The following is an 18,724-nucleotide window of genomic DNA, read 5'->3' as shown; positions in this document are numbered from 1 at the left end:
AGCAACCCTACTAGGCTGTTGAAACAATTGGATGTCCACATGCCAAACTAGGAATGTACTGCACGGCCTGCAAAGAATCCAAAACAGTCATAGACCTCAAGGTAAAACCTGGAACTGAACACATACATACATGCAAGGAAAGAACTATTACAGATAAAATAAAATCTGAGAATTAAAATTTTCAAGAATTGGTTAAAGTGATGATATTGTCCAAAATGAATTATGGTGTGGATGAAAAGGAACTGGTTCATTTCTACACTCCTGATGGGAACGCAAAGTGCATTAACTTTGGAAAAACATCCAGCAGTTTCTCAAATCACTAACCATACATCTATGCACTGCAGGAACTGAACATCACACTTGTGGGTGCTTATGTGAGAAATCAGATCCTGGGTTTAGACAAAGACTTGCTCATAGACATTCATAGCAGCTTTATTAGTAAGTGAACCCAACCTTAAACAACCCAAATGATATGAACAAGTACAAAGATAAACAATGAACAGTATGTACCCATAGTGGAATGCTCAACATTGAAAATGAATGAGAAACTGATAAAAACACTGAGATGGAAATGCATGCCTACCAAAATAATAGCATCAAGTGGGAAAAAAAAGCTGGACCAAAAACACATAACAGGTAATTCCATTCACATAAACTGTATGAGTTATCTATGTCAGTGCGCTCCTTTACTCTTAGCACTTGGGAGTCAGAGGCAGGAGAAACTCCGAGTCAGAGATCAGCCTGGTCTACATAGTGAGATCCAGGCCAGTCAGAGCTACATAGTGAGACCCTGCCATAAAAAAATATATAAACTCTATGAAATGCAAGCTGAAAACAGATCCGTGTTTGCTTTAGGGAGGAGGCATTGGGAAGGGACAAAAGTGACAGATATGTTCATCACCTTGGCTATGGTGATATGATCACCACAGTTTACATTATTTACAAATTCAGTTTAGTGTAAGTTTATTACCCAGCAAAGCTGCCAGTGAAAAATTATCCCTGTTCTCATCTTCCCAAGGATGCATCTCTCTCTCTCTCTCTCTCTCTCTCTCTCTCTCTCTCTCTCTCTCTCTCTCTCTCTCTCTCTCTCACACACACACACACACACACACACAATTGCTGGCCTAAAACAATGGAACGCTTCCTTTGAAGTGGAAAGGTCTCTGAAGTATGTGGAGAATGGAAGCTTTGAAAATAGAAGCTTCTAAGTCCATCTGTTCCAAAAGAACACTATTTTTGTATCCAACTCATATTGCTCTAAGAACTTGGCCCAAAACTTAGTTCTTCCATTTGGTTATGTACGTTTCTGAATCATAGCATAGAGATCAAGGAGAGGTTGTCTACAAAGGATATGTAATTTAAGAGGAAAAAAGTCTGGTTTGGCTTTGGGGCCACATATTATATCATTCTAAACAATATTATTTTAAAGGGTTAAATTCACAATACTGTTGTTTGATAGAGAAAAGACGAAGAAATAACTTATGCAAGAACTAATCACAGTGACTGGAGAGGTAGTTCAGGCTTATGATCACTGGCTGTTTTTTCAGAGGACATGAGTTCAATTCCTAGGACCTACATAATGTCTCACAACCATCTGTAAATTCCAGTTCCAAGGGGACAGTATGCTCACTTCTGATCTCCAATGGTATCAGGCATTCATGTGGCACACAGAAATACATGTAGGCAACCCTGTACAAACATAAAATAAAATTTAAAAATGCAAACGTATAAATGGTGTAGTCTGGAGATGGAGCACAGTTACAAAGATCAAGTCCCTGCTTGCAGGTTTGCTTTTCCTCTGTGCTGTCTCTTTGCATGCTGCTTCTCAGACACACTTTCCTCCTGAGCCTTCTGCCTGCACTTTAGCAGGGTCTCTATATTCTGCCTTCCATGTAGCTCCAAAAGTCACTCTGAGGTATAGGAGACTGATTTTTCAGGTCAAGCAGGAGTCATCATTTAAAACAGTAAAGGGATGAAGGATTGTAGATTGACTGGGAGGCTTGGAAAGAGCAAAGCTGTGGCTAAACAATTGAACTCAAAACACTGGAAACAAAGATGTCAACCAACTGGATCCCCAGTCTCTGCTTCTGGTCCTTGCCTCTGCTGAGGTGAACTGAAGGTAGTAGTTTGCTGACAGCTGTCAGGGAAATCATGTTTTACATTCAAGTAAGCAAGAATAGCTTAAATTTCATAACAACAGTCCAAAGTCTTCTCCTGTTCTTCCAGGATCTTTAAATTCAATGCATTGGCAATGGCTTTGCCTGCTTCTGGCAAATACTGAATGCAGTTAAAATGCAGTTGTCAGCAAAAACAGCTCCCTCTTGAATGTACACACAGGTGCCTGATGGATGCGTCTGGGAAGGAATCCCCCTGATCTTAAATCTGCAGGTGGAGAGAAAAGAGGGAAAAATGACATATAGCATCATTGTGTTAGAAACGAATCCTGTCTCAGAGTTTGAAATCAGCAATAATGTGAGAGGAAATGCCAGCAAAGTTCTGAAGAGGAAAACAGTAATTCCTCTTGGGACTTTGATTGATTCCCTACTCTTCATTCTGACCGGAAGAGGATACATGTGGCATGTGACAGTGGCTTCAAAACAGGTCCAGTCAGGAATAGAACACTCACAATGTGCACCAAGAGGAGAAATGGACTTACAGGTGAGGACGCAAAGAAGAGCCATTCTCCCACAACCAGGGTTCGTTTTGTTTCTTCCGGTGCAATCCCATCCAAAATGGCGAGGTGGAATGGGAAGTTGCTTGCGAGATGAAGTTCTGTGGAAAGATACAACTCTGACCTTAGATTCATCAAACTAATTATCAAAAAGATCTTCTGCATCCCTTGGCGGTTTAACGACAATGTTTACAGAAGCCTACTGAGATCACACATCCTATATGCCCAAGACCAAGTATGCAATCAGACAGAAAAAACAGCTCTTTTCCCTCTCAAACAAGTGTTCCTCCCTGTGGTGGTTAGAATGAAAACGTCCCCAGAGACTCATAGAGAGTGGTAGTGGTGTTTTGTTGGAGTAGGTGTGGCTCTGTTGGAAGAAGTATGTCACAAGGGGTGGACTTTGAGGTTTCAAAAGTCCAAGTCAGGCCCAGTGTTACTCTCTACTTGCTGTCTGCGGATCCAGATGTAGAACTCTTAGCTCCTCTCCAGCACCATATCTGCCTGTGTGTTACCATGCTTCCTGCATGCAGATAATGAACTAAACCTCTGAAATGTGAGCCAGCTCCTATTAAATATTTGTCCTTCTAAAAGTTGCCATTTGTCGGGGTCCAGTGCTACAGTCATGATCATGGCATCCATTAAGGGCAATAAAACTCTAAGACACTCTCTCAGGAACCTAAGCCTGATTATCATTGCCGCAAATGACTCACCAGATCATCTACGCTATTAATTTGTAGCATCTGAGCATCCAAAGACAGGCAAGTTTCTTGGCTCTTTGTCCAGTAAGATGACTCTGAAGAGAACAGGTAACAGTTTTCTTTATGCCATAACCAGTCTTCTGGGCAAGGACCTAGGAAGTATTAATAGAACAGATGATTTCTGAGTAAAAAGATTTCTTAAGTTCTTCCATAGAATGATACCCACATTCTACAAATACCAGAATGGTCAGAATCATTGTTTCCATTTGTTAAGCCATTTTTTACATTTTATTTTTCTTTTATGTGTATGGGTATTCTGCCTGCATACATGTACGTACAACACATGCATGTAATACTCTCAGAGGCCAGAAAAGGGCATCAAATCCACTAGAACTGAAGTAGCAAACGGTCATGAGATGCTATTTGGATGCAGAAAAACCAACCTAAGTCCTCTGGAAGACCAGTCAGTGCTCTTAAAAATTGAGCCAACTTTGCAATCCTTATTTCCCTTTATACATTTTTCTTTTATTGAATATATTTTTTCATACAAGGTATTTTGATTATGATTTCCCCTCCTCATACTTCTCCCACTTCCTCTTTCTTTTATGTTTATAAAAGAAGAAGAGGGTGCTTCAGAAGAAGAAGTGTTAAAACATGCTGATTTTAGCAAACTGGGTTGACTTCCCATTTAGCATTTCATTTCATTTTGTTGTTGTTGTTGTTGTTTTGCTTTATTCTGTTTTTTTTTTTTCGAGGCAGGATTTTTCTGTAGCTTTGGAGCATGTCTTGTAAACTAGCTCTCGTAGAGCAGGTTGTCCTTGAACTCACAGAAATCCACCTGCCTCTGCCTCCTAAGGCATGCACCACCATCACCCAGCTTTATTTCCCTTCTTAAGGAATAAATTGGTATGCAAGTTTGGAATTTGATACTTTTTAAAATTTTGTTTGAAATTATGAAAATAAGAGTTAAAGAACTGGATGTTTCTTCAGCCACTCTGTTATTACAAAACTAGACATGCATTTTAAAAAACTGTATTTCTCTGAATAACAGAATTAGTTTTGGTTACTTTGTCTTCTTCTTTTATCCGTGTGTTGTCTAATACAGTCACCAATGTGGTTTCTGAGATGAGGTAAGTTTGCAGTCACCTGTTTTTGCATTTAAAGGACACATGTGATTTTGAGAGCTTCATCAGATCCATGGATCAGAACAGACTAGCCTGTTGAGAACCTTATAGCATCATGTTAAATTAATATATTTCACATGCTTGGGCTAAGTAAAATATTTCACTACAGTTAATTCTATTTCTTTTTCTTTCTTTAAACATGTTCATGCTAGAAAATTTACTGTCGCATAGAAACTCACATTCTTTTGGACAAGTTTGATTCAGGTAGAATGTTGTATTGATATAAAATGAGCATTCTCAATGTCAGTAAATAAGATGTTCTCAGCAGCAAATCTGATGGGGAGTCCAGCAAACCCACCTCTGGGAAAAGGCAGTAGGCAAAGATGTTATCAACATCTGTGTGTTGACAGCTTTCGGATCATCAGCATGGTCACCACCAGCCTACTGTGGTGGTAACACATAAGAAACTGCCTTTTGCTCTATAGTGTGACCAAAATGGGGAAAAGTCCTTGAGGTAGGTAGGTCATCTGTCTATCTGTTGCTTTCATTGGTTAATTAATAAAGAAACTGCTTGACCTTTGATAGGACAGCAGCTTAGATAGGCGGGAGTAGACAGAACAGAATGCTGGGAAGAAGGAAAGTGAGGCAGATGCTATAGCCCTCCTCTCCAAGATTGACGCAGGTTAAGATCCTTCCCAGTAAGCCACCACCTCGTGGTGCTATACTCATTAATAGAAATGGTTTAATCAAGATGTGAGAGTTAGGCAGTAAGAGGCTAGAGCTAATGGGCCAAGCAGTGTTTAAAAGAATACAGTTTCCATGTAATTATTTTGGGTAAAGCTAGCCATCCAGGAGCCGGGCTGTAAGAAGCGGCCCGCCGCTCCACACAACAAGTCCTTACAAAAGTTAAATTATAATTGCAATTTTCATTGGAATACAAATACACCTGATAAATTTATACAAGAAAGCTTTACCAGAAAGGCAAATGTAGACCTAATATAGTAATTCTTGCCTGCAAGCATACAGGAGACTAAGGCAGGAGGAATTCCTAGAGTTCAAGGCCAATCTGGTCTAAATAATAAGTCTCGGGCCAATCTGGGCTACAGAGTGAGAATCTATATAGCACAACAAAAAATATGTACATAAAGGATAAAATAGAAAGTTTCTGGAAAAATGAAAGCAGAAAGTAAAATAGAAAAGGCATGTTTGAGTGTAAAGCAGAGTGTGAAACTTCCTTCATAGTTTGTCTAACCCCATTACAGTATGTACATGTAAAGAAATCAGGTTTTTGTGGACTAAAGAAAAGGTCTAGACAACTTGCCTGTATTATAACAAAATGAGAAAGGCATGCCTATCTATGTGGTATTAAAATCAACTATATTTCTTTGTGTGTGTGTGTGTGTGTGTGTGTGTGTGTGTGTGTGTGTGTGTGACATCATATTGCATCTACCATTACATATAAAGTTTAATAAACACAGATATTATTTATCAAGTGCACAAACGGCTGGAAGTCCTTCAAATATGTAAACTCATTTAAGCTTTGAGAAACTCAGAGATTGACTCCACTAATGTCTTCATTTGAAGATGAAGAAATCAGGGATTTGAAACTGATGTTGACTGTGTATTTAGTATCTGTGATAGAGCTCTTCGTTACCCTTGGTTGTCAAATTGTTTGGATCTGAAATGAACTAAAAGCCAACCTTCCTGTGAGGGATTTTCTTGATCAGATTACCTGAAGTGGGACCTCCCCTAAATATGGGTGACCCTTTCCTGTGTCAGCACAGAGACAGAGAAAGAAGAACATTGTCCTTTGTGCCCATGTGCATTTATTCTGCAGGCAAGTTCATTGATTACATGGTGGCATTCATTCCCTGGTATTATAACAAGCTGTTTCTAGCTTCAAAAATAGAGTGAAGCTCAGTAGCTTGTAGAAAGAATTCTAATCAATCTTAGTAATAAAAACTCAGAGTCAGATATTAGGGGGTGATAATTGAAAAATCAGAGAAGCAGAGCAGCCAGACACTAGTTCTTACCTCTATGAAATCCTTAGACTAAATGGATACCTCCTGTCTCTACAAGTCCTCAAACTGAATGCCTTGAGCTCCTGTCTCCTCTGCCTTATATTTCTCTTTCTGCCCAGCCATATGACTCCTGTCTCCAACTTGAAGTGGGATTCCCCTCTGTATGCTATGAATATATTTTAATGCCAATGGTTAATAAAGAAGCTGTTTTGGCCTGTGGTAGGGCAGAATATATGTAGGTGAGAAATCTCAACTTAATGTAGGGAGAAAGAAGGCAAAGTCAGAAAGATGCCTTGTACCTATTGAAGGAGAAAGACACCAGAACCTTACCAGTAAGCCACAACATTGTGACAATACACAGATGAATAGAAATGGGTTAATTTAAGATACAAAAGCTATTTAGGAATATGCCTGAGCTGTTGACCAAACAGTTTTGTAATTAATATCATTTCTATATGATTATTCAGGTCTGGGCAGCCAGGAAACATAAGTGCAGTTTCCATTCACATAATCACACTCCAACATATGGCTAGAATATCCACATAAAGGCTAAAAAAAAATTAAAAAAAAGGGGGGGGGCTTCTAGATCCACAAAAATTGGAGTCAATTGGAGCTTCATGGTAGCTGAAGGTTTTAAACAGACTCAGTTTGTTGTTGGGGAGCAGAGAAGACTTCCTGACAGCTTTAGCAGCAAAAACTGTGTGGCTCCTTTAAGAAAAAGCTTCCTGGATCTTGTTTGTGACACAAATGGCTCTGTATCTTTCCGGAGGTTTTGTTAAGGAGCACTTGAATGGGGTTTGTGGGAAGCATGCTGCAAGTTATTTGGTGGAAGCATGAGCCAACTACTTCCCAGAGTTGGGGTGGTAAACATGGCTCCCAGGGTTGGTGGCAAATGGATCTCTGCCATGATGGAAAGCTGAGCAGAGTAGAGCCAACAGCCAAAGCAGCTGCTCTTGACCTAGACATGCTTTCTTTACAGTTTACAACAACAATCAAAAAAGGGTTACAGATATACAGTGAAGATAGATTCAGACAGAAATAAAGCTCTGGAAGGGTCATAGCATCCTCAGAAAATGTACATAGGCCTAAGAAAAATAAAAAGGAAATGGGTATAGGCACCTATAGAAAGAAACAGTTTTAAATAATGAAACAAAGCTTTTAAAGAGACAGTAAAAATAATATAAAACAATTAAGCCACACAAAGATGGAATCACACAGAAAGTCTTGATTATATATATTATTATGCCTTCTTTGAATTTTTTGACTGTTAGTTAGCTAACTGCTGAGAGATATTTGGTTATGGTGGCTGTAAATCTAAACCAACACAAAGGTATCTTGACTTCAAAAATTGAGTCTAAGGATATGTTACTTTGGAAAAGAGGTTCTACTTTTGTTTCCACAGAAGATGAGAACCTATGGAATCTTTCCAGGCTAATGTGGTTTGTATAGTTTTTTTTTTAGTTATGATAAAAGATAAATTAGATATAAAACATTAGACTCACAAAAAATACTGTATCTGTAATTCTTGCTTCTACCTGATTTGTTATATATAATTTTATTATGTTAAAATTAAAACCTTCCGCTGGGCGGTGGTGGCGCACGCCTTTAATCCCAGCACTCAGGAAGCAGAGGCAGGAGGATCTCTGCGAATTCGAGGCCAGCCTGGTCTACAAGAGCTAGTTCCAGGACAGGAACCAAAAACTACGGAGAAACCCTGTCTCGAAAAATCAAAAAAAAAAAAAATTAAAACCTTCCTCTGTATTTAGACAGTAAAGGGGAGTTTGTGTGGGAGTCCTCTTTGTATGCTTTGAATATATTTTATTAGCATTGGTTAATAAACAAGTTGCTTTGAACAATAGCAGGGCAGAATATAGGTAGGTGGGAAACCTAAACTGAATGCAAGGAGAAAGAAGGCAGAGTCAGGCAGATGCTGAAGAAGAAAAATGCCAGAACCTTACTCGTAAGCCAAAGTCTTGTGGCAATACACAGATTAACAGAAATTAGTTAATTTAAGATATAAGAGCTAGCTAGGAATATTACTGTTGGTCAAACAGTGTAATTAATATAGTTTCTGTGTGATTATTTGTATCTGTACAGCTAGGAAACATAAGCAAGGTCTCCATTTACACTACCTCCCTTGTGGTGTTGGGATTAAAGGTGTGTGGCCCCCAAATACTGCTATTAAAGGTATAAACCACCACTGTCTGGCTCTGTTTCTCTTTGGCACTCAAACAATTTAATGCAGCCCAGGGTGGCCTTGAAGTCACAGAGATCCATCTGCCTGTTCTCTGTGGGTAACTAGTGGCTCACCCTGCACTGTTGTCTTCAGGCAAGCTTTATTTGTTATAGCACGAACAAAATATCACCACCATGAATACTCCAGGCCTTCACTGCCAGACCTTGACAGTTAAGACATCAGCCTCACAGACCAAACAGCTGTCGCATTCTCCACCCACCCAGTGAGAGATAACCATTATTCGTTCCCCAGACATATTATGCAAACCATTCTAAAAAATCTGTTCTTAGTAAATACTCATCCTGATGGTCCTGTTATTACAGCAGCAGTAGCCCACACCCTTTCAAACTTCTCTGAGGATGAACTAATTGAGGAAATAGTCTGCTGTGAGCCCAGGGTTTGGGGACCTAAGTGGAACCTGCCATTTTATCAATCTATTTGCATTTGCATAGTTGCTAAAAAAAAAAAAGCACCAATTCTGATGCTAAATGCAGAGATTTATCTTTTTGAAGACTCTGCTTCTCCTTATCTTCTAAGCAAATCATTCTATTGATCTGTTTGTAAGACAGAAAGAAGCTGCCTCAAATTTGAGAAAAGTAACATCGCTTTTTTCACTTGGGATTTCAGCACTACAGTATTTTCTTTCTTTATTTTTTCTGAGACTGAGAAAGTTTATTGCAAGGAATTAGACACTTTCAAAAGACTCTCCTTAAAGCAACATGATTAATTAGACATTCATCTGGAATCTTTACTAATTGGTCATATCTAACATTCAAAAAAATGGAACAAAAGGCCTAACATAAATGCCAGAAAAAGGCATGTGAGTTCTGTGTCTGATTTATTGTTCATGACTGGCATCTCTAGGAAAAGATTCTTCGTTGTCCATATACAGACTGAATTCCATACAGTTTAAAGTTGATAAATGCAAAACTGTTTCATGGTTAAGTCTATTGTTTGGGGTTTTGACTATCTGAATATGTATACACTCCCTTCTTTGATATTTAAGCCTCCTTCCCTTAAATCTGGTTTGAAGAGTTGCATCTCTTATTTTATTGAAAGGTCCTTCCCTAGAAAGTTAAAATATATATTTGACACTTGTCAATGGCCAGCTTGTATAAAACTTTCTGCTTATTTTTGCCAAGTTAAATAACTCCTTTCATACTAAAAGGACAGAAAGAATTCATTTGTTTGTTTGATATCTTCACATAGCCCTGTTGGGAACTCATGATGTACACAGTGCTGGTCTTGAACTCAGAGATCTGCCTGCCTCTCTCTCCCCAATGTTAGGATTAAAGGCATGTTCCACCATGCTGAACCTGAAAATGAAGAGGTGGCTATCTATTATATTATATAATCTTTACTTAGCAAAACTGCACAATTGAGCTTTTAGACACACAAGCAAAAAGGTGGGGAAATTGCTTTTGAATGGCACTTAAGTTCTAATCCTGAAAAGGGCATCCTCATTCATGCACTTCCCAAGAAAGGGTGTCTAACTCTGCACACCTAACTCCGTAGTTAGAAGCACATACCTTGCTTGATTACAAAGTGCAAAAAACTCAATAATGTAGAAAGTTCCTGTACTAGCACAAAACTCGACAGCATAATCTGTTCATTGTCTGCCTACATGGTCTGTTCCCTAGATTACAAATCCCTTTCGACAGATGGAGTCATCTCAATTCCTATACAAACTCACTTTCTAGACCTTTTATTTTTGCTCAACCTGAAGTACCTACCTAAACCTTCCAAGTCAACTGACCTCCATGGGTTGTACTTAAACAGATGTAGTGCCCATTTAAGAAATGGTGTACCAGAATGAAGACAACATGAGAGCTGGTATAAAGAATTGCAATGACAGGAAGACTCTCAAGGACAGGGAAGCCAGCGATTAAGATGCATTTGGATGAAAATAATAACATATCTGTGGCAAAGGCAATGACGGGACAGGATGGCACACAAATCTCAAAGCTAAAATTGGAAAGAAAAAAGGAAGAAAAGGAGGGCTCCATCAAATTAGATGTTTACAAGACTCAGCACAGACTAGAGTGGAAATGGCAGTGGCTGAGCTTGTGTAGATCATTCTGAAGCCATGGCCTATACGTGGGGTGCTAGCTGTGTGAAACCTATTTAAGACTGAGCAGAACATCCACCACCACCCCTCCTCACTGCCTCTTTCATGTACCTGAAAAGTTTTCAGCTCTCTGCAGGGCTTCCTGGAGGTTCACATTCTGTTGCAGAAGTTTTTCCTGCTCTTTGGATTTCTCCTGCAGCTCCCAGGTAAGGGTGTCTATAGTTTCCTTGAGTTTCTTCTCTGAAGCATTTGCTGCTTGCTGCTGGGCTAAGATCTGTCCCTTCAGGATATGTTCTTGGTGAGTAAGGTTTGCTTGGTATTGCTTTAGGAGGTCAGATACCTGGAGTACTAAACCACAGAGAATTAAAACTCAGCCTCTCCTCTTTAGTACAAACGCTGTTACTGAAAGCCCAGAACATTAAAACACAGACTTAAATAACCTATCTTGACAGCATGTGTTGACAAAAAATGCTTTATGAATTTGAACAGCAATGGAGAAATAAATGTACTTGAAAGGCTGCTGCAGCATAGGGCTCAAAAGAAAATCACACAGTGTTAGCACATACTAGACATTTTTATCTGAGGGTTTAGAGAAAAAGACATTCACAAGTCTCTTGATGGTTGCTTTCAGACCTTCCTTTATTCTTTTTTTGCATCTCTTTCTTGGTGATTTCCTTCTCTCCTTCTTGAAACTTTCTAACTCTTTTTTCTTGATGTTCCCTTTCTAGTTCCTTTTAACTCTACCATTCTTGATGTTGCACTTCTAACTCTCAATCTTGATGTCTTCCTTTTAGCCCATTTTAACTCTATCTTTGTTCTTTTTCTCATAACTTAAATATCGCAACAAAATCTTACAAACTGTAATATAAATATAAATTTTATATTATATATAAAAATTACCATGTGCTTGCATTATTTTTTCAAGTGAATGAATACAAGTAAAAATAGCATGTTTTCAACATCCCTTACAAGAGTAAACATTTTATATATAACAGGTGGAAAGCAAATTACCCAAGAATCCACTTACACTCATATCCAGTCAACTTCCTATAGATTACCATTTAGGCAAGCAAGATATTCTCAGTCAGGTCCTTACTGGCAGTCTGCAGTTTTGCAGTTTAAAAAAAAAAGGACCAGTTACTTTATTACTTATCTTGAAAGGTAATCATATAAGGAAACTAAAAGGAATCACAAACCTAAACTTTTATATATGAAAAAGAATCAGGCAGTTCTACCTTAAGTCTTTAAGGGGTATACACCCACTCATCTTTAGTTTCTTGTATCGGGAGATTGAGGGCAAAAACAGGCACAAAGAAGTAATCATATCCTTTGGTTACCAAGCAAACCCAGCAAAGAAAATGTAACAACTAGCAACAATTGAAAGTCGCTTTGTGTTGTTGAACCTATAATTCAGCTATGTGTCCTTGTGAACTTCAGATTGTCTTGTTTTTTGTTTTTCATCTCAAAGCTATTACCAAAACCTTTGATCTATTCTGAAGTTATTTTAAGGTTTTGTTTCAACTCATGATACACACCAAAACCTGTAAATACATCATTCAGTCCTAAGAGAATTAGAGACAGTCTGGCTCCTTAGGACTCAATTATTTTCCTTAATCATTAACCTGAACTGCAATCTTGTTCGGCTCCATAGGTGAATTTCATAGTCTCTAGCTGTGTGACAATTCCTTGTATCTATTTTTAATCACCAGAACTCTGTATAAACTAATACTACTATTATCAATTAGACAGTATAATTTAGGAAGGAACTATCTCCATAATGATCCACAGGTTACAAAACAGCAATAGAGGGGCTGGAGAGATGGCTCAGAGGTTAAGAGCACTGACTGCCCTTCCAGAAGTCCTGAGTTCAATTCCCAGCAACCACATGGTGGCTCACAACCATCTGTAATGAGATCTGGCGCCCTTCTCTGGCATGTGGGCATACATGGAGGCAGAATGTTGTTACATAATTAATAAATAAATCTTTTTAAAAAAAACAGCAATAGAGTAGGGTGTTTCCATGAGATAAACATACTACATTACAGGCAGTGGATATCTCACCCCACCCATTGACACATACCAGATAACAGAGGAAGATGGCAGCGGCAAATATGTAAAGTAACAGCAAAATTAAAGACACTCTGTGGTCTATGATCTCAGGATCTTGCCTGTCCAAGATTCACCATCAAGGATGCTCCTCCTGGTATGTTAACATCCTGAAGTCATTTGCCACCTATGCTTCTCTGACATGGTCACCAGCATGACACTAGTCAAAAGTCAGTTTTTCTAAAACTTTCTGATTATTTTTGCAAAGTTAAATTGCCCCTTTAATACTGAAAGGGTTTATTTGTCTATTTATTTGTCTATGTAGCCCTGGCTGGAACTCACTATGTAGACAATGCCAGTCTTGAACTCAGGGATCTACCTAACTCTGTCTCCCCAATGTTAGGATTAAAGGTATGTTCCACCATGCTGGGCCTGAAAAGATTTACAAACTGAGTAACTTTACATCAAACCACACATTATCATTATTGTAAAATCTATCCTCCTCTCAACATTTTTGTCTATACAAAATAAAGTGGCTATCCATACATTACTATATAATATTTACTTAACAAAACTGCACAACTGAACTTTTAGGCAGACAAGCAACAAGGTGGGGAAGTGTGCTTTTGAAAGGTGCTTAAATTCTAATCCTGAAAAGAGCATCCTCATTTGTGCACTCCCCAAGAAAGGGTTGTCTGACTCTGCACACCTAACTCCGTAGTTAGAAGCACATACCTCACTTGATTACAGAGTGCAAAAAACTCGATAATGTAGAAAGTTCCTGTACTAGCACAAAACTTGACAGTATAATCTGTTCATTGTCTGCCTACATGGTCTGTTCCCTAGATTACAAATCCCTTTAGACAGATGGAGTCATCTCAATTCCTATACAAACTCACTTTCTAGACCTTTTATTTTTGCTCAACCTGAAGTACCTACCTAAACCTTCCAAGTCAACTGACCTCCACGGGTTGTACTTAAACAGATGTAGTGCCCTTTTGGGAAACAGTGTCTCAGAATGGAGCAAACACAGGAGCTGTGATAAGGAATTACAATAACAGGAAGACTCTCAAGGACAGGGAAGCCAGCGATTAAGATGCATTTGGATGGAAATAATAACATATCTGTGGCAAAGGCAATGACGGGACAGGATGGCACACAAATCTCAAAGCTAAAATTGAAAAGAAAAAAGGAAGAAAAGGAGGGCTCCGTCAAATTAGATGTTTACAAGACTCAGCACAGACTAGAGTAGAAATGGCAGTGGAGAGCTTGTGTAGATCATTCTGAAGCCATGGCCTATACGTGGGCCGCTAGCTGTGTGAAACCTATTTAAGACTGAGCAGAACATCCACCACCACCCTTCCTCACTGCCTCTTTCCTGTACCTGAAAAGTTTTCAGCTCTCTGCAGGGCTTCTTGGAGGTTCACATTCTGTTGCAGAAGTTCTTCCTGCTCTTTGGATTTCTTCTTCAGCTCCCAGGTAAGGGTGTCTATAGTTTCCTTGAGTTTCTTCTCTGAAGCATTTGCTGCTTGCTGCTGGGCTAAGATCTGTCCCTCCAGGATATGTTCTTGGTGAGTAAGGTTTGCTTGGTATTGCTTTAGGAGGTCAGATACCTGGATTACTAAACCACAGAGAATTAAAACTCAGCCTCTCCTCTTTAGTACAAATGCTGTCAACACAGACTCAAATAATCTCTCTTCTCAACATGTGAGTGTTGACAGAAATGCTTTATAAATCTGAACAGCAATGGAAGAACAAATGTACTTGAAAGGCTGTGGGGCAATTACCGAAATTTATTCAGGATTTTTGGACCTAGAAGTTATTCAATTGTGTTTTTGTAATTGCATATCTATTGCAATTTTTATTATAACCATGCAGATATTTCTTAATAAAAAATTCAACAGCTTTATTTTTGTTGAGATTTATATACAAAATAAACGTAATGGTGGGAGTTGTAATAAGGTGCAGGTGGTGGCAAAGGGGTGACAGGTAGGGTTATAACTCAATGGGGGAGGGCTTAGTCAGCATGCTAAAGCCCCTGGGTTCTATGTTTAGTTTGGAGAGAAAAAAATAAAGGCAAAGAATGAGGATGTGCTCTGCAGATCCCACCCCTACTTGAGGAGCTATTGGCAATTGGTTGCTGCTAGAAAGGAAGAGTCAGTTTTCTTCATGAATGTTGTTCCTGTGAGACTCCCTATGCTCCAGCAGATGGCCCTATACCCATGCTCAGATAGGCAGCAGTAAGTGGTTTAAAATTAAAAGCAGAACACATGAAATTCAGAGGAAAAAGAGGGTTGTGGGAGAAGAATGGGGGTGTGTTTGATCAAAATGGATTATATATATGATTGCAAAATTCTCAAACAATAAGGAAGTAAAATAAAAATTTTTAAGAAATGACAAGGAGAGAATTAAAAAGGAAGACCCTAAAATGTATGCTCATGGAGGGCCCCAGAAACGGGAAATAGTTAAAATCTCCTGGGTAAACTGGGAGGGGGATGGGGGATAGAAACATGAGGGATCGAGATGGCTGAGTTGGGGGAGAGATGGAGATGGAGAACAACGAAAGAGATAACTTGATAGACGGAGGCATTATGGGGCTAGGGAGAAACCTGGTGCTAGGGAAATCTCAAGAATACACAAGGGTGACCCCAGCTAAGACTCCTAGCAACAGTGAAGAAGGTGCCTGAACTGGCCTTCCCCTATACTTAGATTGCTGACTACCCTAAGTGTTATTATAGAACCTACATCCAGTAACTTATAGAAGCAGATGCAGTGATCCACACCCAAGCACTGGACTGAGCTTCTGGAGTTCAGCTGAAGAGAGGGAGGAGGGATCACATGAGCAATGGGAGTCAAGATCTTGATGGAGAAACACAGAGACAGCTGCCTATCTGAGCTGCTGGGAGCTCACAGACGCTGGTCTGACATCTGGGAAATTGCATGGGACTGAAGTAGGCCTTCTGAATGTGGATGGCAGTTATGTTGTTTGATCTGTTTGGGGGTGGGGTTTGTGCTGGCAATAGGACCAGGACTTATCCTGGATGCCTAGACTGGATTTCTGAATCCCATTTCCTATGGTGGGATACCTTGCTCAGCTTTGATGCAGGAGGAAGGAGCTTGGTCCTGCCTCAATTTGGTATGCCAAACTTCATTGACTCTCCAAGGGAGGCCTTACCCCCTCTGAGGAGTGGGGTGCCGTGTGGGATGGGGGATGTGGAAAGTCATAGAAGGGGAGGAAGGGGGAAATGGTGTGTAAAATGAAAAAAAAATATTTTAAAAAAAAGTAAGTTAAAAGAAGAAATAGTATAATGGAAAAGATATAATATTGGCAATCTATAGTAGTCACCTTCCCCCTAGACCCTAATGCACAGGAGGAAATGCCATTAGCAATTTATTCTCTTATTTCCTCTTTAGCTCCTCCCACTCTGTCTATACCACATACTTCCTAATTTTATTTAGGAACTCTGACATTTGCTTTCATTTTTAAGGCAACCACCCATGAAATATTTGTTAATTTCTGTACGGTATCATTGACAGTAAATTTTATTTGAGCCATAGAAAAGTTTGGGGTGGTGGAGACAGAACGAATGTTGTATAACCAGGCAGAAATGAACTCTGTTTTGGGAACTCAGCTCAGTTCTAGTGCAACTTGCTGCTGACCCTCTGCTTCAAGGCCTGATCTGAGTCTGCTGGATAATGATGGACACCCCACTTCAGACTGCCGCCATCGAGTGGGATCCCATGCACCTCATTAGGAAAGGCCTCAGGCACCCACAGACAATTTAAAACAAACAAGCAAACAAAAACAAAACAAAAAATTGCCCAGACTTAGACACGTAGGAAACAAGTGGTGCTTCTGGGACCTTGTATTTTGAATCTGGCTGGCAGAATAATTCAGTCCTGAAACCTGCAGGCTAATGCAGAGACAACCTTATCTTTCCTTCTTGGCCACTCTGGTCTTTTTTCTCGTGCCTTCTTTTTCCTTCTTAGTATCTCCAATTTCCTACATGTTATAAATTCAAAGTACTTTTTGCTGCTAATGTTTTACTTACTTTAAGGAGGCAATTAAGATTTTTAACAGTTTATAAGATCCATCCAAATGAAGCTAAATGGGTTTTCTTTTCCTCTTTAGTTGCTCGGATAACCCTATGTATTATAACCTTCAAGTTATTATCAAATTATTCTAGAAAGCAAATAGGCTCATCCAAGAAATTATGAAACAAAACAAAAACACTCTCCTGTGAATAATCTCCATTCCATGCTCCTCTCTGGTGGAGGTAAGAACACAATATATGCATTAAACTCTTGGCTTCTTCTCAAAGCATTTTGCCCAAAATAAGTCTAAATCTAGACACACTTATAGTTATTTTATAGTTATTACCAGATGTGTTCATCAACCCCATCCCCCACCTCCAGTTCCTTATTTTAACACTTACATTGCATCCACTGTAAAATAAGGGTCACTGATAACCCCAGGCAAACGATGATGAGAACCATAGCGGCAGGGCACCACCATGGGGACAAAAGAAAAAGCAAACCTGCAGGGAAGGAGAACCAGAAAATTGAAAACAGCAAAGGCAGATAGATCATCAAGCTGGGCTCTGGATCTTGTCTCGCTCTGTGCTCTGCACGTCTTAGCCCCCTCCCCAACCTCACAGGACCTGCATATGTGCAGGTGGAACAATGGATGGTTATGGAACTGAAGCAAATTACTCATGGACTGACATGGGATAAAATAACAGCTGGGGTTCAGTGGGGCATCCCACACCAAATACTTGATTCTAAAGCTTTTACTTCATCTGTTCTATGCACAGTGCCCTTGGAAGAACTCTCAGTGCAGCCTAACTGCATCTACGGTGCAGAAAGCCTGACTTTTGCATACCCATGGACACAGGTATTCCTACGTAACATCTGACATTTACATACACATGTGTACAGGTACTCTTAAGTAATATAGTGCAAACTGCTGTCAGACGTCAAGCAAAATATTTTAATCAGTCACCTGAGATTTCCTCAAGAAATTTTATGCCTGATATCATACCATTCAATTTTCATTCTAACAAAACTGCCTCTTGAAACTAGAGTTATTTACCAAAGGAAACTAGGGACAAAGCCTTGGTATGCACTTGACTGATAGCAATAGCTTGCCTTGTGCTTAGGTTAAGTGTGGCAAACCCCCTACATTAAGTAGAAAAATAAAACTGAGTGCTCAGTACGGCAGGAGATCATTAGATATTTCCTCCCTGAAGTGTAGCAAGTCAGCTAAAATCGTTATTCCAGCTAGGATTCTGATAATGATGGTGGCTGACATGAAGTAAGCTCAGGTATCTAGGCCTATTATCTCCAGAAAAAAAGTCGCCTTATTTATGAAAACGAACCATGCAGCTCTGACGTAAGACATAACTCTGACATGAGAATGTACTGTTATGTATCCCAGTATTGAATAGCCAAAGGAATTACAGACGCAAGAGAAAAACATCACACACAATGTATTAGGCTTCCTCCCCTGTAAGACAAACGGAACACTGATAATGTTCTCCTTTCTATGTAAAGAAGATACCAGAAGCTTCAGTCACTAGCTTGAGAGCACACATGCAATAAAACTTAGGAGGTAGATTTTTGGGTTTTATGTTGTTCTTGCTTGAGACAATGTTTACTTTTTAGTCCACATTGTCTTGGAACTCACTAAGTAGACCAGGATGGCCTCAGGCTGGTGAATTTTCTTGCCTCAGCCTCCCTAGTGCAGTACCAGATCTGACTCCAAACACAGGCCTTTAATCTAATACTAGTAAGCCACAGGCTTGGTGTGTTGCATTACCAAGGTTTCAATATAAATGTGGTAAATGTTCAAGTCAATCAA

The 18,724-nt window shown here is 39.4% G+C and overlaps 2 protein-coding genes across 12 annotated transcripts in view; one reads left to right on the top strand and one right to left on the bottom strand.

Moving 5' to 3' along the window:
- Positions 1-416: 416 nt before the first annotated feature.
- Positions 417-18,724, bottom strand: part of Olr1 (oxidized low density lipoprotein receptor 1) — a 20,117-nt gene continuing 1,809 nt past the window's right edge. The window contains exons 2-8 of one of the 3 annotated variants that reach the window (XR_012911566.1): positions 17,301-17,402; positions 14,249-14,485; positions 10,930-11,166; positions 3,382-3,521; positions 2,657-2,772; positions 1,093-2,382; positions 417-1,027 (exon numbers count right to left, since the gene is read on the bottom strand). Coding sequence is in view for 2 of the 3 variants with exons in the window: in XM_075982590.1 (XP_075838705.1) it covers positions 2,238-2,382; positions 2,657-2,772; positions 3,382-3,521; positions 10,930-11,166; positions 14,249-14,485; positions 17,301-17,402 (977 nt within the window). In the remaining variant the exon portion in view is untranslated. Of the gene's footprint in view, positions 2,383-2,656; positions 2,773-3,381; positions 3,522-10,929; positions 11,167-14,248; positions 14,486-17,300; positions 17,403-18,724 lie in introns of all 3 variants that reach the window. The other 2 variants (XM_075982590.1, XM_075982591.1) reach the window with 2 other exon arrangements.
- Positions 10,842-18,724, top strand: part of Tmem52b (transmembrane protein 52B) — a 24,225-nt gene continuing 16,342 nt past the window's right edge. For 3 of the 9 annotated variants that reach the window (XM_075982595.1, XM_075982598.1, XM_075982592.1), the window contains exon 1: positions 13,854-14,343. The gene's annotated coding sequence lies outside the window, so the exon portion shown is untranslated. Of the gene's footprint in view, positions 11,025-13,849; positions 14,344-17,024; positions 17,142-17,678; positions 17,759-18,724 lie in introns of those variants that run through there. The other 6 variants (XM_075982593.1, XM_075982597.1, XM_075982601.1 and 3 more) reach the window with 6 other exon arrangements.

The sequence above is a fragment of the Microtus pennsylvanicus genome, chromosome 8, assembly GCF_037038515.1.
Source record: "Microtus pennsylvanicus isolate mMicPen1 chromosome 8, mMicPen1.hap1, whole genome shotgun sequence".
In the NCBI taxonomy this organism is placed as follows: domain Eukaryota; kingdom Metazoa; phylum Chordata; class Mammalia; order Rodentia; family Cricetidae; genus Microtus; species Microtus pennsylvanicus.
This window is presented reverse-complemented; position numbering and strand designations above follow the sequence as displayed.